A 22675-nucleotide genomic window follows, 5' to 3' on the forward strand; every position below is an offset into this window, starting at 1 on the left:
TTTAGTCTTGCTTTATGCACAGGATTCCCGGTGGAGCTATTTACTGGTACCTCACTGGATGAAGCCAGTCAGTGTCAGGGGTTTGCACAGCCCTTCCTGGCATGTTCCCCTTAATCTCATTCACAGTCAGCATTTCTAGTAAATTTATTATGAAATGTCAAGACTTTAATTTAAAATTCCCTGAACAATTCCCTTTTTTACCCCAACAAAAGCATTTAATTTCTGTTGAGGAAAAAAATTTACCTGGAGCAGTTTATTATGATGCTGGTAAAGGAAAAACTGAAATGAAGCTGTAAAGTATAACTAGATAGAAGGATTAACTTGGGGGTTTCCTAGTTCTTTATATCCTACTGTATGTTTAGTATTCTTCGTGAAGCAACAGAAGAAAAAAAAGAGCTAACTCTAAGAGAAAGTGTAGTCATCAAGCAGAGGGGGAAATGAAAAACTGGCACTGAAATGAGATATTGAAAGAGAAAAAGGATAGAGAAATTTCTTTTCTGACTGTAAAAGCATGCATCTAAATTTAAACTGTAATTAAACAGAAGGCTGGCTGGCAATCTCATATAGATAAGTTGTAAAATAAGCATTGCACAGTGGGAATTTTGGCTACTGCTGCTACAACAGGGCTGCACGTTGTCCTTTGGCTGGAGGGTCTGTGTGGGAAACTCGGGAGTGAACGGCCCAAGCCCTGAAAACACACACACAAATGCAGAGGTTGTCAATTGTCCTCAGGGGAGGGGGGAATTTTTAGGCATTGATCTGGTATTTGTTTTCTTTTACAGAATCTTGGTTAGTCCAGAATTTATTTATACAGGGGTCCAACCTGTAAATCCCACAGGTTTAACAGAAAATCGTAATAATGAGGGTCACAAATCAGCTAATGGTACAATGCTGGGTAATGATTAACTGAAAAGCCAAACTTAATAAATTATTTGTTAGGCTAAAAAAATAAACTCCTTCTTTCCAAACATAAAGGATGAGGTATGAACCCTCACAGGCAGCAACAGAGACTTCAGGTTTGTTGTCTGACAGCTGGGACTGTTCTTCCTTGCATACTATGTGGAACTAATGGTTTTCCAAAAATAAAGGGTCACTGTAACCTTGAGTAACAAATACCTTGAGGCTGGTAAAAGGCTCTTCTATCCAATTCAGTAATGACCTGCTAGTGACTTTCAAAGGATAAATATAACATAAAAATCAATACTGAGATACAGAAATTTTTGGTACCTTTCCCATTATTGACTCAGCTCCTGTTAGAATTAAAGACAATTAAACATTTATTACTTTTTCTAACTTCTTTTTTTTTTCCACTGAAAAATTCTTAATCCAGTGTTGCTATCCTGTCCCTACATTTAGTGGTTTCACTTTGGTTCAGGCACCCTATATTTCAAAGTCTGGGATGTGAGATACAAACCAAGATTTCCCTTATTTCAATTTCTTCTGTTCATTTTACTAAGTTTCCTAAAAGGACAATCCTTTAGGAGACTGCTGTAGTGGATCTGCATATTCATTGTTCTCCTTCATCAAGGAACCCAGACCTCCTCTCCCTCCTGGGGAGAAGGACTAAGGCTGCAAATTGGTCAAAGCTGATTTTTTATTCTGGAAACACAGAACACACTTACTTCTTTCTCACTAAAATACAGTTAAAAACCTTCTCTGAACAAAGACATTTCCCTGGATCAGAGCTCTTACATCCAGCACTTTGATCTGGGTACAATTTTTTTCATTTGCCTGTCCTGAAAGACAAAAAATCCGCCATCAGGGGAAACTAAAATCCTTTCCTGTCCTTCAACTAAAAGATGGGAAAAGCGCAAGAGGAAATGCAACAAAAGTAATGACTAGACATTTTTTGGTTTACAAATATTTATTTTTCTTAAATCATGGTTCAGCTATAAATAAAATAGAGATAAACTCTTTCTTCATTGTTTTGTTACAAGGCTCGTAAGCTACCAAATGGCAGCAATAGTTTTGTTTAGTTGCAAAATCAAGGTGCCAGGGGTTCACAACTCAGAAAGGCATATTATGATATTTGCTCTAGTTTTGACACTTCACCCTTTAAATACTTACACAAAAGTCAGCTTACGTAGACAAAAAACAACTTACTTAAAGCACAGGCTGTATTTTGCATTCCACACATTTTTGGATTTATATGAAAGTTCCAAAAGTTCATGTCAAAGGTCTGTACCTATTACAAATGAGAGGTACCACATTTGCTGCTATCCCAGCACACTGACCTATACTCTCCCTTCAATTTCAAATAGAGATTCAGTAGCAGATACCAACAACCTGATGCATTTGCTTTAAACTCCAGCTGCACTCCACAGCAAAACTCAGCCATGTTTCAGTGCTGGGTGAAAGGAGCCTAAATATTGTCAGGAAAGTGTTGATGTATCTTGTAGAATTTAAAGCAATAGAATTGTAGAATGGTTTGGGTTAGAAGGGACCTTAAAGATTATATAAAAATTATGTATTTGACATATAAATGTATGAAGCCCTATAGTGTAAGTTTCTCTTTTAACACTTCACAAAGGGAGGTAATGGAAAAATAATTAACTTCAAGTGGAATAATCCTGATGTACTCACACTACTCTGCATCACAGAGAAAAAAAAATAAAAAGACGTATAATCTCTTGTAGACCCAACAGACCTATATGAGGGTTGTCTTCCAAACTCCAATTAGAGGACATAAACATACTGCCAAGTCCAACGACTCAAACATTACATGATTTGAAAAAAATAATTATTTTTATCTTCTCCTTGAGCTTAAGAAGAGATGAAAAACAGAAGCTTTAAAATATGCATATATATATATACACACAACCATACCTGCAATTAATATTTTTAATCCAGGGCTCTAAGCATAGAGAAACTTGTATTAAAATAATTAAAGTTAACAATGGCAATCCCATTAGGTGGAAAAGTGATCCCCAGGGAGGGAGAAAGTAGAAAAGCAAAAAACCAGTGGCTGTGAAACCAGCTGTAATCTCCTGCAGAAAGGGGATAAATCCTGATTATTGCCTGTGCTCCTTAGGATGTGCACCTTCCTCATTTGGTAAACACAGCATCCCTGGGGCAGTGGTGAGATGTAATGGCTTTCCTTATGTGTTAAAATGATGGGAGTAACAGGGGGGCTGGTGGCAGTGAAAAACATCCACCCCTGACCCTCTGGGAAGAGCAGTTTACTAATGAAGAGCTTTACCTCCCACCACAGACCCACGGCTGAATCACTGAAACCTGTTTGGGTATAGATGTAAGTAATCAAATGCCACTGACTGTAACTCATTTATTGACCATCCAGAAGTGCCACTGGGGCCTTTCTTAATGCATGAATAAAGAACAGAGTCTTGTATTGCAAAATGGATAAGCAGGAATCAGGAGAAAAATATGTGCATTGGGTGATGGAGTATGGGAAAACAGGGAGTTTCATCTTCGATATAACACTGGGTACAGAAATATCCTGATAACACTGGATCCTGACCATATGAGGGAAGAAAGAGAAACAGGTTAACAATTCTGTTTAGTGACCTTTTCCAGACATATCCTTAATGATGGCACTTTGTCTCTGACTGGAGCTAATCCTGCAAAATCTGATCTTCAACTACTGGACTGCCCCAAATAAATTCCTCTTGGCTTGCCAACATCTCTTTCCTGGGGAAAGCAACAGGCAGCAGCAGTTGCAAAAGGCAGAGCCTTTCTTATTTCTCAGAAACCACCAAAATTTCTTTGTCTGCAAAGACAACAACAGAAAAGCAGTAGGAAGAAAAGCTAGACCACATAAAAACCATTTCTATTTGTCCTTCCTCCTGCCGACACAGCACAGAGGGGAAGATTTGGACTAAGAAGAGGAAAATGTCCCCTTGGATTTGCTGGGTTTTTTTTGACCATTCTTGAGACTGAGTGAAAAAGCAAGGAAGAAGGGTCTGGACTGGAGGGCATCTGTCAGTGTGCCATGGTCCCTGTAGAAGCTGGATGTGGGTGACCACCCACGTCGTCACACCTGCCCTCTCCACCCAAGACAGAGCTAATTGCATTAAGTCAGGTTCTTTGCCTAGAAATAAATGATGCCAGTCTTGTATGAAGTGTACATTAAATAGGAAGCATTAGAGATGGATTGTTAAACCCAGCATGTTAAATGGGGAGCTGCTTCTTCCCTTTCCCTGCTGTGTCTGTAAATAAACCCAGTGCAACACTTTATCTGTGACCTGGCGACCCCGAGAGGGGCTGTCACTGAGGAGGGCATTATCCCCAGGGCACCATTATCCCCTGATCCCCAGTTTCTACCTGCACTATCAGTGACATATCACAGACCAGCAGGGGTTTAAGCCTAATAAATATGTACTCCAGGCCCTTAGTCAGGTACAGCGTGTGTGCTTCCCGGAGCAGCGCCAGACAACTTCCGCCACGTTATGCCAAGGGATGAGACCAATGGTGACCAGTAAGAGAACAGTGGTATTTGGTCTGGGTGGAGGTCAGAGTGCACTTGCAGAAAAACAAGCCTTTTGTGAAATTTTAATGTGCTTGGCCACCACCACCTTCTCATAGGTACCCTAAAAATCAGATTATTTTTCAAATTATGCAGCTTTGACAGCTTGGATGTGGCAGAGCCAGGCCAGCACACAGCCTGCCTTCTGCTCCAGAAGGTCGAGGGGAGAACAGGGGCTCTCCAGAGCAGCGTGCACAGCGTGCAGCAGCCACGGTTGTGGAGACAAGAGCTGTGTATGGAAAAAGGAGGGAACATAATAAAAGTTGTACATCCTTTTGATATCAAAATTGCATCTCCACTTGTGGAGGAGCCAGGAGAAAGGGGGCTCGGGCACACACAGTGTGGGGTGGCTTCTCTCAGTGTCTTGTTTTTTGCCCAGGTGGTTCAGATAAAGGAAAGGAACATAATTCAAAGGAAAAGAAAATTTGTTGAACATTGCACAGCAGTGCCTTGCTTGTCAAAATATGGAAGGAAATCTCAAAAAATCCAGCTACGTTTTCCCAGAAAGCTGTAATTGGGAGTCAGTTAAGTGGGAACAGGGAAAAGAAAGCTATGGCTCTGAAAAGGGGGCAGAAGGGAGGAGGAAGGGAAGCAAAATGGAATTGATGAAAGCACCACCTCCCCTTTGAAGCTGTTAATGATACCCAGCTGTTTTTCACCACTGAGAATATTACTTTCCTCCCTCTGAAAGTTAAGCTAATGCATTCTATTAAACAGGAAAGAATTTGAAGTGAGTAATATCCACTCTTGTGCAGAGAGGTTTTGGCACGGTTTTTTAATTCTCCTTCCTACTCCATCAGGACAGCAGCAGAGAAAGACGTATTGAGTAGCTTTACAGAATTACTGCAATTTGTGCACTGGCATTTTCCATTAAAACCCTTTTGCCAAGATTTAATTACAAAAGTTGGTGGGTTCCTTCTACATACTGAAATAAATTTTAATTAAAAGTTTTGTAGTGTTTTAAGTCCACTTCCTTTACACAATTTAATTGAGAAACTTGATAAACACGTGCAATTGCAGTATTCTGGATTTTTAAATTGGTTTTATTTTTTTTCAAGATTCCTGGCAGGTTTCTAAACGTCCCCTGGGCAAATCTGACATGAAGTGAATGGCTGAGTGGGAGACGACCACGACTGCCATCCTGGTTAAGGAGCTGGAATTTGATCAAACTGCATGTGTCTGTCTAGGTCCTGCGGCGACAGCCCTGAGCAGAAGCATCTCAGACTCCTGGTGTGACCCCAGGTGAATTTGTGAGAATGGTGCAAAATTATTCCTCAAAGTCTCTGAAGTCCCCACAAAAGTACCACCTTGTGCTACACATTGGGCATGAGTTTAGGGCCAGCTGCTGGTCCCACTGCTGAGATCCCAAACACCAGGGGCAGGGAGGGGTTCCCCTGCAGGAGAGGAGGTGCTGGGGGGCAGTTCATGCCTCCCTTCCAGCTGCTTCCCTGGGCATCTGACTCCTGCTGTACTCTGGAAGGTCAGATTTCAGACAATGGAAAGAGAGAGGGGCATTCATAGCCTGTCATCTCTGCTGGGGCATTGGAACCACATGGCTTCAGCTTGTGTGCTCAGTTTTTAGGGGAAGCAAAGAGAACGCCAAACTGTTGGATGCAATGAGCAATGGAGGCAAGAATATTTTTATTTCCTTGTGTCTGGAGGGAGTCAGTGGAGCTGGTGTGTGTGGCTTCTCATGCTACCACATAGAGGGAAGTATGATTTTGCTTCCCAGGGCTGGCTCTGTGCTCCTAAGGGACTTCCAGACACACTCATTGGGGTGATGGGATGAAGCCCAGGAGGCTTACTGGTCTCGATGGGTACAAAGTCAGGCTTAAATTTCCATGCAACTGTAAGCACAGCAAACAGGATGATTACACTCACAGCTGACCGGGGTTAAGGGACTCTGCCCTTTTCATCTTTAGTGGGATAAACAACGAGGTACTTTTAAAAAAGGAAATACAGCAGAATAATTAATAAACTAGTGACATTTCCCACACAGCAATGGTCAAGCAAGAAATGGTTAGTCTTATTTTGAGCCATTTAAATACACAGTGTGTGCCCATATCAAAACAGATAGCGAATAAAGGGAAGAAAAATGAAGGAAAGAAGGCAACTGAATGGGATCCAGAACAATGCCAGATTGTTACCTGAGTGATCCAGCCACAGGTTCCTGACACCCATTGACCATGGTGTTAAACACTCCTTTGGTACATATCCAACAAGAAGATACACAAGCACAAAGTGTAATCTCAGCAGACATCCTAATGTCCAAAAAGGTGGCCCAGGTTTAATTGGAAGCAAGAATCTGCTTGTAATGGGATGCACGAAGGGAAGAGAGCAAGACTCAGTGTGCTGCCTGTGCATGGCTTGTTTCTTGAATAAAGAAAGGGCTTCTGTTTGTCAAACTGCCAAGTGAGTGCCTTTAATTATAAATGAATTGAGATTCCTTAAGAAATTAACACACTCAACAAGTGTCTTTTTTTAAATTATAAACAGATGGTACTTTTCAACAAAGGGAAAAATGTGATTAAGAAAGCTCCTCTGTTCAGAAAATGCAATTTATACTCTAAACTTTTAATCAATCAAAAGCTTCAGATTTAAAACAGAACTTACCATAATCATATAGACATGTTTTGGTTTGTTTATATTGCAGTTGTTTAAAAACTGCACCATCATTTACTATTTTCTCTCAAGTGACTTGTGGCATTTACTTAATGTTAACCTAGGTGGCACTAGCAAATGATGAAAATGTCAAAGAAGGAAAACAAATGTATGTTTATTGAAAATGAACATAATAACATAATAAATATATATGCAAATGACTGTTGTGTATGAAATATGCCTTGCTAAATGATGAGACATAGGGCCAGGAATGTCTAGTTATTCAACTGATTAAACAGGAGCTTCATTTTTACAGTCAGGACCACATTTCCTTAACATCTGCTCTGGTAAGAAAATGACAGCAGTAACAGATTTATTTTTTGTTCTTAGGAAAATTTCCACCATATGGGATGCTACTAAAGCTCAATCCAAGGACAAAGGAATCTGTAGGAATCAATTGATCTTACTTGTGCACAGATCCAAATGAAGTGATACTGTCACTGGGGGCTTTTTTTTGTAAACTCTTAATTCCTTTCTCGTATGATTGGAAAGTTTGTCTTCACTGAAGAATACTTTGGAATAGACTGTATTTGTTCTAATTTGTTAGAAGCATTATGTGACTTGCCCTGAAACTGCTGTTGAAATTGCTCTGATAACAACCTGATTTAGTTCAAGCCCAAAATGCCAAGGCAAGCTCTGCAAAAACCTTTCTTAATGCAGAGAAACAAGAAAGCAGCAAAGCAATTTTGCTGTGCTAATACAGAGATTTTAGATCTGTCCCCACCTAAGTGCCCATGAAGGCAGTGAAAGCGCAGCACTGCTACTATGTCTGGTGTGTGCAGGCACAAAGTCATCAACCCAGCAAAGTGCCCTCATGGCCACAGGCAGCACAGCTCTGCTGGTAAAGGCATTCTGTGTGGGCCTGGCTTCAGCATGAAGCTGGGATGGAGAGGGGGTATTTGAATTTATACAAATGCAAGTATCCAGTGCATCAGACACGTTTTCCTCTCCTGAACGCTGTTTTCCAGTAGCAGTACTCTCTTCTTGACATGATGTAAGCCAGACCCATCAGAACTCCTATGAGGTACTACACTAAACCCCAACAAACACCCAATGTGTGGACTTCAGCAGAACTCTTATTTAGCTCATCTCTCTGTATTAGTGTTTCGTTTGGGCTGCAACTACATGGCTGTCTGTCAAGAGGCAGGATTTAGTACTATAAAAGTGGATAAGGAGTATATGGTTTGAAAAATGCATCTTTGAAGTATGACACTGCCTGTCATCCAGATGCATGATTATGAATGCCCTAAGACTGTCAGACTTGCTTCAGGGTGAGGGGACAGATGGGGAAACCCCAGCAACTTGTTCCCATTCTGAGACAGGAATACTTTAACTGACACCAAGTCTAGACTCAGAGTAAGGGAGTAGATAAGCAAACCCCCCAAAATAAACAACTGTTAGCAGCCTTCTGAGAATATAAATATAGATATGAAGTGTTTGTGTTGTTTACAGGGCCAGAGAAGAGAGTGAGAGGTACCTTGGAGGTGTCTGTGCAATGGTCGTAGCTCAATGTAATTTCAAGCATCATAATAATGAGATCTCATGTCTTATGCCCTACAAAACCTTTAACTTCAAAATAAAAGAGAAACAAAAAATGCACAGATCTTACTTACATTTTCCCCACTATGGAACATCAGTTCATTTCAAAGTCTAGGTAGTGTCCAAGATGATCCATTGAGAGAAAAAAAATTACCTAATTATACTTTAATAGATATGGACTACTAGGTCTGTCTAACCTTAGTACTGGAACTTCCTGACTTTTAGGTGAAAATTTGTAACATTAACAATCTTAGGGGAATATCTGTAAACAAGAATTATCACACCACTTTTTTTTTTTTATTTATTATTTTGAAAGAGCTTGCTCTCTTTCCTCATATGTGTTTAGTACCACATTAACTGCAAACTAGTTTGGCAGTACTGATCTACTGTGTAGTGAGCTGCTTGCATGCTGATGTTATCTTTGTTTCTATTGTAAGGTATAGAGCTGTGACTCATGTTTTGCATAAATATTTAAATTATGATTTCAACATTTTCATTTTGACAATACTGTGCCAAATACTTCTGTGATAGTTTCATCAGATTTTGAAAAGCAAGTCAGAATAGCTGATTTACCTCTTTTTAAAGAAGCTATAATGAAATCTTTCAGCAATTTCAAATGTTTGAAGATATTCTGTAAACCATGTTATCCTACTTTATGACCTTTAACCATCCTCTTGCTTGTTATGTTGATCTACCATTGCATTACACTGTGTTCTGAACTGCAAAAATTTAAGTATGGGTTTTTTTCTACCTTTCCTCAGGGTTTACCTCACATACTGAAAAATAAAACCATACCTGCATATTCCAGTATATAACATAGCTCATTTGCACATCAAGACCCAGTATTTCACACCCTCATGAATAAGCAAATAACCTATTTCAAGATTAGCAAATAAAATCTGTCAGCACGATTATGTTTCATTTAATTGAATTATTAATTATACTAATATGAACTGTGCTTAGCATTACTTAAAATTACTTAACATTCTGAAGTTTGGCAAACCTTGCATTGTATGCACTCATTTGTTGGTGTGAAATGAGCAGTCAAACAAAAAGACTGGTAACAGCCAAAGAAATGGTCTGAAACGTGTCACTGGGTATGACAGCCCCAGACGAACTCAAGTCAGAAGCTTGTCAATGAGCTGAAATCCAAAGCAAGGCAAGGTGCAGTTTGTTTTCTTTAAGACTTATATGTTATAGAGTCAGAGAACAGAGGTATCATGTTGCACGTGAAGTGGTTTGCACCTTGTTGAAGACTAAGGTCCAAATAAGATCAGTTTGTGTTGGTGATTCAAACCTATTTCCTGAGAGAGAGTGTCTTAAAGAGACTTAATAATACATGTCTTGAAGTTTACCTGAGAACAATATTAAAGTTATTTTGCTCACAATGAAGACATAGCTCTTACTCATTCCAGATTCCCCTTCTTTCCTCCTTTTCCTTAAAACAAAACCACAAAAACTTGGGAAATATCTGATGCCTCCAGTACTTGTACTGTGAGATCTCTAAAAGCATTTTATCTTGTTAAAGCAGTTTCTTCTGCTGAAGAGTCAGTTCTTCAAAATGAAGATGCAGTTAGAAAACTTAGCAAAAAAATAAGTAGCTGAAATTATATACTCAAAACTCCTGAAGCTGTTTATGAAGTAGCATGGGAGATGTGGGTGCTGTTGAGCACACTGACTAACCCCTCCTGTTACCAAAACAAACAGAATACAACTGCCATGGCTCTAGTGGTGGGAGGGAAAATGCTTGTTCTAGACAGTGACAACTGATGGCCAGTGCCATCCTGTCTGCAAGAGCTTTGCTAATTGCACAAGACCCAAGAAGTGTGTCAGGTGATCAGGACACGAGAGCTGCTGGATCTTCACTTCTCGGAGTGCTTCATCCCTGCAGAGCTGAAAATCCAGGAGATCCTTCCAACTGAAGTGGATGTACTTTGAACAGCCAGAGAAGGAACCCCCAGACCGGTAGCCCGTAGGTTTGAAGAATAAACACTACAGACAGAAAAAAATTACTCCCAAACTGATGTCTTTCTATTACAAAAATTTAAGGAACCCATATTTTTAGGTTTTGCTAATGGCAATTTAACTGTGTTATCTTTGGAAACACGTTATCCCATGCTTGCCTTTTGGGCTACTTTGAAGCACCTGGTGCTATAATTCCCTATGAAAAATAGGGTACTGGACCAAAGCAATCATTCCACTTGAACTCACACTGCAGCTGCTTGAAAGAATGTCTCTCAGGACTAAACCAAGCCAGATAATCAGCCCACACAATAGGCCTGGCTCTTCCAAAGCAAATACGTACACAGGGTAACAGAATAATAATGCCAGCTGAATAATGTTGAAATACAACAGTGGGTGACAACTGGTTCATACACAGTCAACTGGTTTTGTCCAAGTAAATTGGGATGGACTTTTCCCCGGCATTTATTCTGAGCCAGCTCAAGCCTTGAGCCTTTGCTGGAGATGAGCTGTGGCTGACCTAACCAGGCCTAATGGGCTAAGGCAGGAGGACATCTCTGATTGTCTGGGACAACACCCTGCTCAGAGCAGGGTCAGTGAGACCAGGGCCATGTCCCATCGGCTTTGGAGTATCTTGGAGGATGGAGACTCCACAACCCTTCAAAGCAACCTCCTCCCTTGTGTGATCACCATCAGAATAAAACATTGTTTTCTTTTGTTTGAATGAGGTTTCCTGTGTTTCCTTGTGACCTTTGCCTCTTGTCCTGTCACTGGGCACCACTGAGAAGGGTCTGGCTCTATGGCCTTTAGTATGTGGCAGGAATTTATATCTGAGCTCTCTCCAAGCTGAGTGGTCCCAGGTGTCTCAGCTTCTCTCAGATGACACATGCTCCAACACTTTATCCATCTTTGTGGCCTGCCACGGGTATCCCTCAGGTATGCCTGTGTCTCTCTCACACTGGCAATCCCAGAGCTGGTTCCAGCACTCCAGGTATCACAGAATCATAGAATGGTTTTCGCTGGAAGGGACCTTAAGGATGATCCAGTTCCAACCCTTCGCCATGGGCAGGGACACCTTCCACTAGACCAGGTTGCTCACAGCCCCATCCAATATAGCACTGAACACTTCCAGGGATGAGGCATCAACAACTTCTCTGTGCAACAGGTATGTCTGACCAGGGTTGAGTAGAGAGGAAGGATCACCTCCCTTGACCTGCTGGTGACGATCCAGCCCAAGGTGCTGTTTGCCTTCTTCATCGCGATTGCTGCAAACAATGGTTCCACATGGCATCCACCAGGATTTCCAGGACTTTTTCTGCAAAGCTGCTTCCCAGCAGGTTGGCCCCAGGCATGTGTCAGAGCCTGAGTTTGTTCCTCCCGGGAGTGGGACTTCGCACTTCCCTTGCTGAGCTCTGTCAGGTTCCTGCCAGTCCTTTTCTCCAGCCCGGGGAGATCCCTCAGGACAGCATAGGTCCATCTGGACAAATCATTCCAGCAGTGTTCCTGTGCCACTTCCCAGCTTTAAAGGACTGCTACTCATTTGCCTGTCTGTATCTCCAGGACTGATGAGTACTACTTCTATAAAGTCCAGTCAATTATAATTAAGAAAAAAAAATCATACTGGGTCCAGGCTGCAGCTTGTAATAGGACAGCATTCCAACACTTGATACAGATCTAGGGTTCTTTAGAGCGAAAGATTATACCTTGGATGCTGACATGGATATTAAGAAGCTTGTTTATACTGCATAGAGTTCAAGTAATAGACTAAACATTGTATTAGCCTTCGCTGAACAAAACTTATTTATAAACTTCTGATACTAATTAAATTAATAAAGTTCTAATCTCATAATAATCCAGCTTGATGAGTCACAGAATTTGAGTACACTCTGGTGCAGGGCAGTTAAGGGCAAGGCTGTACCTTTGCCGTGTGAAAGGAAAACACTGGAGTCTCACGAGCCAAGGGAGAAGCCTGATATTGAGCAAGAGTAATAACATGTTACTTAAAGTTGGGGTGTTGATGTGAAATTTAAGTGCCTTTTTGTTTCCAGGGTGCGTGTGTGTGTGTTGTTTCTGACTCACACAACTGATTTCGATATAGGGGACTAAAGATTTGTGCAGACTACGAATGAAGGCTATATCCCTGTATAATCATGGAGCACTACATGTGTAGAAGACAGCTGGAAGCCACAAACAGACAGAACAAATAAGAATCTGGCAGGCACACTCCTTCAATGAACCCACCACATACACCCCCATGCCTCTTTCTTAAAATAACAGAAACACCTTATGTACCTTATGGCTGGTGCCCCATTTCATGGACATTTCTCCCTCCAGCTCATAAAAGCTTTGAATCTGTAGCAATCACCAGACTATGATAAGACCAAAAAGTGTTTGGCGTATTGGCCCCACCATCCCTTTGGATCAAACCTGTACTATGTTCCTACCTTCTGTTTTACTTCTATTTTCCTGCTTTTTGCTGAACATGGAGGGACTTGAGGAAATGTGATTCCTCATCCAGTCCTTGAGACTAAATGTATCTCTGAAACAGAAGGCAGTACTGCATATATTTGACCTGTACATCTAAGCAAGTTAAAGCACGTCTGTGAGAGAGATAATGACAATATTTCCGAAAGATAACGTACAAGAGTAAACCAACACCTTATATCAATTAATTTATGGTACTTTAATACCAAGTTAATGCATTTTTCAATTAAGAATTTATAAACTCGTAATTTATAGAAAAAAATAAATCACAGCTTCACAAAAAGCTAACTCGAACAGTTTGTCCCCTCCCCGCCAACAGGCAGTTTACAATATATTTCAACTATGTTGGTAGAAAGTTAACAGTGGTGTGAAACTCTTAAAAAACATTTGCGACAGCAATTGAAAATAAAACAATGATTTTTACTCAGTGAAAAATTAATAGGAATTGTGTTTCCCAGTAAAAGATAAGTCAGAAAAGCAGCAAAAAATCCCTCTCCTAATTGTAATGTACGAGCTTCTCCCCTGCCTCATGTGTCACGGGCAAAGGCAACATGTCAGCGTTAATCGTTCCCAGGTTCAGCACTTCAGTGATTTTGGCAAGACGTCATACTCAGGAGTCCAGTGTTTGAGGTGTGTGCTGCCCCTGCCCCCTGTGCTCCACAAGCTGCTGTTCCTCCTCTTCCTTGGGGTATGGCAGGGTCAGCAACAGCTCAGAGTAAAGATAAGAAGTATGAAGATTTTTCTATGGGATCATGTTCTTTTTTCACTCCTCGCGTCTCCAATAAAAACTGGAAACATCAGAAATTTTAGCTGTCACACCTCACATACGAGTATTTACAGAAGAGACAGGATTTGAATGATGTATTTTCACCTATGCACAAAAATCCTCCCTCTCTGCTGAAGTTATACATGCAACCACAGGACGAAAATGTTCCTTCTCTAACTTCTAAATTAAAAGTCACATTTTCAAAGGTCATTGCACTTGACAATAAAAAGGCAATTAATATGCACTTGATATTAAATATATTGTACAGACCCGAACTTCTGTGCAATCCATTGCTTCAGACACATATATTTAACATCTTTTTAAAAACTGAGCTTCTAATCATAGTTTAACAAAGAAAAACAAACTTTGTTAAAAACAAAAATCTTTAAGAACAAACGTACACAAAAATGCTCCCTTTAACTCCTAGTGCATTTAAACACACCTTTGAAATTCTCCATGTTGTTCCCACATTTAGCCTCGCTACCATTCCATACCCATCTAAGGGCACTATACAAGAACACCTTTTCTCTGAGCTAACCAATAGGGCTGGCATTTGGGATGCTGTTGGTACAAACAAGAAAGCTGAAGGTAAGATTATTGTCTCACTCCTTTACACGTGGAAAACAAAGGGTTTCAAAGTGGATGCGACTCAGTTGACAAGCACATTATGAATTCCAGTGGCCCATTTCAGGTGCCAAATACTCACTCCTCTGAGCCAGGGGTTTGGATTTCCCAGCATATTTTGCGACAACTTGCCGATAAAACTATGACGGTGAAAACTGAAAGGGAGATTGTGGTCCCTGAGATATACTAAATGAAATCAAGAACTAAAGCGCTAATATTTAGTTTGGAGTGGACCCTCTTTAAGGAAAACTAAGTTAGTTTCAACTTTCAAAAATATAACGAATAGTCACTAAAATATCCTTAAACAGGATGACAGAATATGTGCAGTATTGGTCAAGAAAAGTGCATTGTACAGAGTAACTTTAAGAGTTCCCAGTTGCTGAGGACCAAGCAGCTGTCCTGTCAGTATCATGCTGAGTCAAACTTGTCTTTCTAAACTAGATGAAGATGAAACATGGCCTTAACCAAAACACCTCTTTACTCCCATCTCTTTAAGGGTACAACTACATGACTTTGTGTCTTAAATACTTATAATGGGTAAATGTGGCAGAGGCTAAACCAAACTTTTAAACTTTGTGGTTGAACACTTCAACAGTACTCTGTGGGCCATATCAGCAACCTATTCATTGCCAAACCAGTGGTACCGTGTGCTGCTGGTTAGCCATTCTGGGCTAGTGTTTCAAAGGTTTGTACCACTGAAGGTGTTTCAGACCAGTGGCCACCACAACAAAACATCTCTGGCAACCACAGACCTATGAAAATTCAGAGCAGCAGGAAGAATTGTAAGATGTTTACAAAGTTCTATAGTGCATCATTAACTTTCTGCAGTGTGTTGCATAAAGTACCAAACCCCTCAAAAGGGCAGCTAAACATCTGCCATCACTATCTCACAGTTTGTAGGTTTTTGTTATACCACTTTCTCAAACAAACCTTGAGCTTGTGAAATTTTAGAGGATGACGTGTGATACTCCACGCAAAGGCCTCCAGTGCAGTTGGAGTTGATGGGGAAGGGAACAGAGTAATGAAGGGCTGAAGACTGAATTTTCAGTGCACCACTGGAAGGTTACTCAGAGACTGGTGACAGGTGGATTCATGAATATATTGAACCACACAAGTAGCATAATCATGTTGATGGTAGAATCTCTTCCGACAACAAAACAAACCGCGACAAAAAAATCAGCTGCATCCATCACGTCCACTAAGTAGTCTCATTTATCTTAAAAAAGAAAAAGCATGCATTAGGAACATAGAATTTACTCTAAAATGTTAACAATACTTTATAACACAGCTGAGCTGTAAGAGGAATTCAGTAAAACCAACTTGTTTTCAATTACTGCAATTATAAATTAGATGTGTCTTGTGACACCAGATAAGCCAGTGCTTAAGTGCGTGGGATGTGAACACAGCAGGAGAGCAGAGACCACACGATTAAGATGGGTAAATTTTTAACAAATAGAAGAATCGAAGAAAGGCAATCTAAGCATATTTTCTTCTGAATAAGAGCTCAGCTTCCAGAAATTTGGGAAATATTATTGCAACTATCTTGCAGAACTGCATAGTTATCCCTATATGTAAATCAGTATGCAACTTGGCAGTAACTATCACAACACAAGAAGTTAAAAAGGACAAACAGAATATTAAAAATACCCCCACAGGGTACTTAAGCAGGAAAAATACAGTCTTACTATCAGCACTGACATTTCGTTCTGTGAAAATAAAGTCAAAGGACTTTATACCCCAGATGTCACATAAGATCCCATATATAACCAAACCCCACTATAACACACTTGAGAGAAGCCAATTTAAGTACGAAAAGGCATTTATTTAAACTTGAGTCTAATAAAATATAGGATCCTTATAGTTAACTCTACCCTTATCCCACCAAAAAAAATGTACAGCTATAAAATATATTGAAATCTCTCAGGTGTCCACTTCCAAAACTAGCGTGAAAAACTTAACAGAACCTTAGCATAAGGATTCCAGTTGCTATACACAGCTTGCTTCAATAGTAAAAGAAAACAAACTAATGACCCTTTCTCCCCGGGAGAGAAGAATGAAGATCGTAAAATAAGGTACAAGTAATTGACTGGACTTTGATGGAATTATGAAATGATATAATAGAATACAGTATTGCTCTTCAAATTCAGTCATCGGATGCCACATGAAAAGGCAGCTTAGCAGTTCTGTAAATGGAGTTTTGCCACGTTAGTGTTCTCTATTCTGGCGCAGCAGATTTTTCCTTCGTGTTTCAGCAGCTGTAAAATCATGGCCTGTCCTAGAGAGACACATTCAGCAACAGGACTGTTGCCATGCAAGACTTACTGCTGTTTCAGCACATGAAGGATGAGTTCAGTCCTCACTAAATTCAATCCTCAAACCTACTACACTGATGAATGTGTTGGAGTTTCAGTGTTTCATTAAAAGATAGAATGTAACAAATTAATTAAATGGAGTTTCTGTACTGAATTAGGAGGAAAGTCTGCTCAGCAAGTTCAGTCTTTTAAAAGCAAAACAATATTTACCAAATTGTCTAAGGGGGAAGCAGCCCTTCTCCAATCAGTAACACAAATTCTATATATCATATTCTACCCTAGAACACAGCTGGGCAAAACTACAACCTGTACATATCATCGCGGTCGCTATTTCTTTTGAGACATCATCATTTTTAAAAACAAATATGAGCAGGAAATTTTTCACAACTTCTCCCATCCCAAAGCTTACCATGTAAATAGTAAACCAATATGTTATGATATAAAGTAATTATGTTGTTGTATATACATACATAGTAAGAGTAACCATATTGATAGTCACCGTTATCTGAAAACAAGGACAAAATGGTTTCTTAAGGCCACAGTGAGCTGGGATGTTTCCTACTTGTGGGTCAGAAGGGCACTGACAAGCTTAAGGAAGGGAGAAAAAGAAATCTTTTCTTATGAGTTCCAGCAATGCAAGTTTAGATATTTATATGCAGATTAGTGATTAGTTGTTTTTCAAAAGCAATAAACCCAAAATTTAAGTTGCTTATCTCCCCGTTTATCATTGATTTTCATATTATTTTAGGTATGCTCCATGTGGTGAAGAATTTGACCTGGAATTTATATTCAAGTTGCTTTGTTGTGCTTGTTAAAAATTTACCCACTTATTCACAGTTGGTTTTGTTTTATTCTTCATAATCAAGATTTGTAGATTTTTCTCATTCACAGATACATTCCAGAGTTAGAAAATTAATGTGAATCCATTTGTTCAGTTTGATTTTTGCCTAGCATTTGTTTAGTTTGATTTTAGTTCTCCTACAAGCTCTGACAGTCCATTTCATGCAAGGAAAATAACAATTGAATAGTTAATTCAGGCTGAACGAGTAGAAACAAAACAGAAACACATCATCATAGGAGCATGCTAGAGTCCTCAATTGTCTGTTTAATTAACACCCCCTGCCTATCCCACCAAAACCAAAACAAAGAAAGAAAACCAAACAACCACCCCCAAATGGCTTACTAAGCAGCAACAATGCCTATACTGTAAAATACTTTCTTTGGAATGAAATTCTGAAACAACAAAGAAGAAATGACAGCACCATATGAACTTCTTTTTCTTACCCTAAGAATATTTTAATGAGATGTGTTACTTCTGGCATAAGCAAAAAACAATGTCATTCATATTAAGAATTTTCTTTTAAAATAAATCATATATTAGTAAGTTGAAGATGCATCTTCATTGCATATGCACACAGTCCCTTCCCCAGTTCTGCAGATAAGCCTTTTAGGGTCTCTTCTCTTCTAGACAAGATTAATTCACTTATACATCAAGAGCAAAGTACAAAAAGAATATTCTATAGATTTAGTAGATGAAGATTTCTAACAATACAATAGTTCCAAGAGGACCAAAAAAACCAAAGAGGTGCATGAAGCCTTTTGGGCACAGAAGAAAAAGTCTTCATGTAAACAAGATCCTCAGAATAATTAGAGATATTACAAGAAGAAATACAGGATAAAGGATGGAACCTTATTCTAACTGCAATGCACACTGTAATGCAGGCAATGCAAAACTCTGCTAGGCTGCCCAAACCTATATCCCTTTTATAAACTGCACAATCTGCATAGATACAAAGGGAGGGGAGAGTTCAAGGTTTCATGTGTATCTAATGACTACAAATTTCATGGCACATGAGGATGAATTTGAGATGGCCTTTACTTGGCTCCCTTCAGTGCATTATGTCTGATTCACACCCTCAAACATTCGTGTGCATGAACAACAAAAAGCATCAGTGATTTTTGCTGGAAACAAACAGATGGAATACAAAAAAATCCCCAGCCCAACACTTAAACTAGTGCAGATAAGTTTTAAAGGGATCTAGATCAAATAATAACTAACCTGAGACGTACTTTGCTCCGATTAACATTACCATGCTACTCATAATAAAAAGACCCAAAGGCAGACTAGAGAAGATACTAGTGTCACCTGATGTCATCCAGGGGAGGGTGTTTCCAGTCAAGCAAATCAAAAGAGAAATATATATAAATTGCAATATATGTGTTAAAGATCATATGAACAGCAAAAGATAACAAATGTAGTGACATTCACAGAAAAACTAAAAAAATTATGCACAAACCCCACAATAATTCAAAACAGACTCTCAATGTAAGAATTCAAATCTAAATTCTACTGTCAGCACTATCTAGGTTGAGCCCATTTCTAATATTCTTCAATCTTAACTATCCCTAGCAAGCAGAAGACAAAGTTTCAAAGCAAGAAGTAAGGAAAATAACATTTTCCCCCCAGGTGTTAAACCAGACAATCACTGAGATAAGTTTTGATAAATATAGCTCTTTTCACATGAACTGAAGGGAAAGATCTAGTTTTACTTTCTCAAAGGCAGAATTTTTATTCTTCAAAAGGAAATAAAGATATATAAGTAGGAGAAGCATCAGAGTCCATATCATAATGGACTGAATATGATTCTGAAGTGATTCATGTTGCTCATGCTAAATTACCTGTTGTTCATGCTAAATTACTTGTTTCCCTTCCCAGTAGCCTTGGCAAACTTGTTTGTAAAACATGGTGTTAAATAAAATACTTAAATCAACATATAGGATGGTAAAAGGAAAATTTTAGCTTTCAAGAATAAAGAGACTTCATGAAGCTTTGGGGCTCCAACTGTAGATTTTGGATTGTGGGGGGAGTTTATATTTTGAGGAGTCTTTACTTAATACTTTTCATTCTAACAGTTTTTCCAACAAAAGGGAAATGAAATAGAGATAAAGCCCACAAATGATGTGTTATAGGATGATTAAGGACTGCAAACTTATGCTGAAATAGTGTTCAAATATAAATTCAAATTATAGATCATAGAAGACTGCAGCTTTAATTTAATTCAAACCTGACAGATGAGAAAGCTCTGTACTTCAAAAGAAAGATCTTGTTCAGTCCCTCAAGAGTGTTTTTATATTCTCTGCGTGTGAACAATAGGTCTATGTAATTCTTCACTTTATGATAACTTCTTGCTCTTAACCCTTATGAGTCAAATACATTTTGATGTGGATATCAATCCCTCTATAATATACAGCAAATGACAAAGGCAAGATATGGCAAGAAAAATCACAGGATGGAACTTCTGTCCTTTGAAACATGAGGTTATAGTATAAGAAAGTTTACAAAATCCCTGCAATGTCTTAGAATCGTGCTCTATCTCTTCTAGGCAAGATTTTTCTTTCTTTTGTAAGCCAATGCCACTCTGCAAAACCTGCAGTTAGTTTTGATTTTATATTTTCTGTTTTTAGAGCCCTATATATAAGATATTACTTGTGCCCTCCTTTCAAGAGGAAGAACTACGTATTTTCCTGCTTTGTTTCCACAGTGGTTTTAAGTAATGATCTTTAAATCATTGTAATAGTCCAGAGATGGCATGCACAAAAAAGGCTAACTGGCTAATTAATAATACTTGACCTGCATTAATTTTTGGTTTACCATTTGAAGAAGCTTCAGATGTCTCCCAGCCCATAGATTTCAGCACAGCTTTCTTCCATCTGGCGTACCGAAATTCACTTTCTGAAATTAAGAAACCGGCAAACAGAAAAGCCTCTCAATGCATAGGAATACAACCACAAGTATTTAAGAACCAAACACTACAATATTAGTTTTCCACTCTTTAGCACAGTATCGCTTGTTTGCAGAAAAAACATTATAAAATCCTTTTTTGAATTAAAAAACCTCCACCCCAAACTCCATAGTTATGCACAGTAAGAAGAAATAAAATCAAATTTCTGCATGTTCACCATTAAGAAGATTTACAAGCAGGACAAAATGAAGCAATTGATATTCGTGTAGAAACCCTTCAATGCTGAAAATGCTGTCTTGAAGTAGGGATTGTAGAAGTAATTATAATCAAATTGTAAGACAAAATTATGTACCAAAAATCAAGAAACTGAAAAGACAAAAAAGCATTTGTCTTGCACAGGGATTAATTATGTCAAGTAGGTACTTTCCATCTCTACAAGCACTTAGGAACTGATGAAAAAGATAGTTAGTTAAAACCCATTAATTAATGTAAGCTTTTTAAAGCCAAAAAAAGGAATCTTCCCAAAACAGTCAGTCTGTCCTTTCTACATCTGTGAAAACTCATAAATGCACAGGAGCTTAGAAGACATCTTTCACATCAAAAATTTTCAAGATTTCTTTGATTTTACCCGCTATGAATCCAAAGCTACTGACTGCAATGCCCAGTGCCAAGCTGCTTTGACAGAGAAGACAGAAAAAACCCCCAACATATTCCTCGATGGAGCTACATTGTTTTAACAATCCTCCAATCTTACTGGTCAATGTGGGCAGAAAAGAGCAATGGAAATGCACTTTTCTCTAAGCCAAACACCACCAACTTGATCTTCAACATTTTTGAGGATATTCATAGAATATTCATTTTATATCAGTATGTCAGACTGCAATAAAGAAAAAACCTGACTTGTTGGTCAAAAGATAAGTTTGCAATTCAGATAACATAAAAGGGTTTTACCCTCTGGATTGAGCTGTGGTTCAAATCGTTCAGATGTCACTGCCGTCCAATCTCCAGGATTCAGGCTCCAAACTCCAACTCCTTCTGCAGCTCCTGCTGCCATAGCAGCTCCTAAAGCTGTAGTTTCAGGCATTGATGGCTTTACTGAAATAAATCACAGAGAGGATCATGATAATTTGTAATGAAAGTCACTTTGATGACATTAGAACTAAAGATTTATGTATCCATCTAAAACCAACTGAACAAGACATCCAATCTGCTCTCAGCAGCTTTAAAAAGAAAATAGGAGCTGCAATTTCATCTTACCTACTGGAATACAAAGAATGTCTGCTTGGAGTTGCATGAGGATTTTGTTATTGGTCATTCCTCCGTCTACTTGTAACTGACTTAGTGGTATCCCACAGTCCTTGTTCATGGCATCTAAAATCTTAAGTAAGAGTAATATACATTACAACTTAATTGCAGAGAAATACATGATACTCTCAGAGTGTTAAATACTGATGCTTCAGCATTTGCTGAAGAGCATTAAGTAGATCATTCTCCTCTCCTATATATTGAAAGAGTAAAACAGAAGCAGTGACAATAGAGTTTTGTTTATTATACAGCACATGCATCTATTCACTACAGAAATCCTAGTGTAGGAATCTTTCTCCTCTGATGCTCTATATGTAGCCTATGTGCTGCTCATGTGGCCTGAGAAGAAGAATTTTGAAGAAAAGCTGATGACAACTACAACATTTTTTAAAGATAACAAAGGAAGAAGCAATAATAAATGGAGTCCTTTAGCTGATCTAGGTTGTTTAGATACTTCCTCTAATTTGATGCATTAAATAATTGAGAGATTAAAACATTGACCTGGCAACCTACAAGACATTTCAGTAGGAACTGAGGAATGTTGAACTCTTTTGAAAGAGCAGCCTTTTCAAATATTTTGAGTTAGTTGTTGAAAACTGAGAATTTCACATTAAACCAAATAGACAGCAAAAATAAACTGTTAGTGTAATTTTTTATAAAACTATGTTTCATTCTTTTGAGCACAGCAGATAGCTGAAAAAAGGCTAATTAACTATGAGTGGAGTATTTAATTCACTGATACTTATCAATATGCTCTTTAGAGGATTTCCTAAAAACATAAGGTTTGCCTCAAACC

General features: G+C 38.9%; 1 protein-coding gene across 3 annotated transcripts in view; it reads right to left on the reverse strand.

Annotated features, from left to right (window-relative positions):
• Positions 1–15560: 15560 nt before the first annotated feature.
• GK (glycerol kinase) overlaps positions 15561–22675 on the reverse strand; it is a 32915-nt gene continuing 25800 nt past the window's right edge. For 2 of the 3 annotated variants that reach the window (XM_027636564.1, XM_027636572.1), the window contains 5 exons: positions 21832–21952; positions 21526–21669; positions 20484–20564; positions 18891–18977; positions 15561–15735 (listed from right to left, as the gene is read on the reverse strand). In XM_027636564.1, coding sequence (XP_027492365.1) covers positions 15728–15735; positions 18891–18977; positions 20484–20564; positions 21526–21669; positions 21832–21952 — 441 coding nt within the window. In that variant the 3' untranslated portion in view covers positions 15561–15727. The remainder of the gene's footprint in view (positions 15736–18890; positions 18978–20483; positions 20565–21525; positions 21670–21831; positions 21953–22675) is intronic. The other variant, XM_027636582.1, reaches the window with a different exon arrangement.

Source organism: Corapipo altera, unplaced genomic scaffold (assembly GCF_003945725.1).
Source record: "Corapipo altera isolate COAL_440 unplaced genomic scaffold, ASM394572v1 0, whole genome shotgun sequence".
NCBI classification, from domain to species: Eukaryota; Metazoa; Chordata; class Aves; order Passeriformes; family Pipridae; genus Corapipo; species Corapipo altera.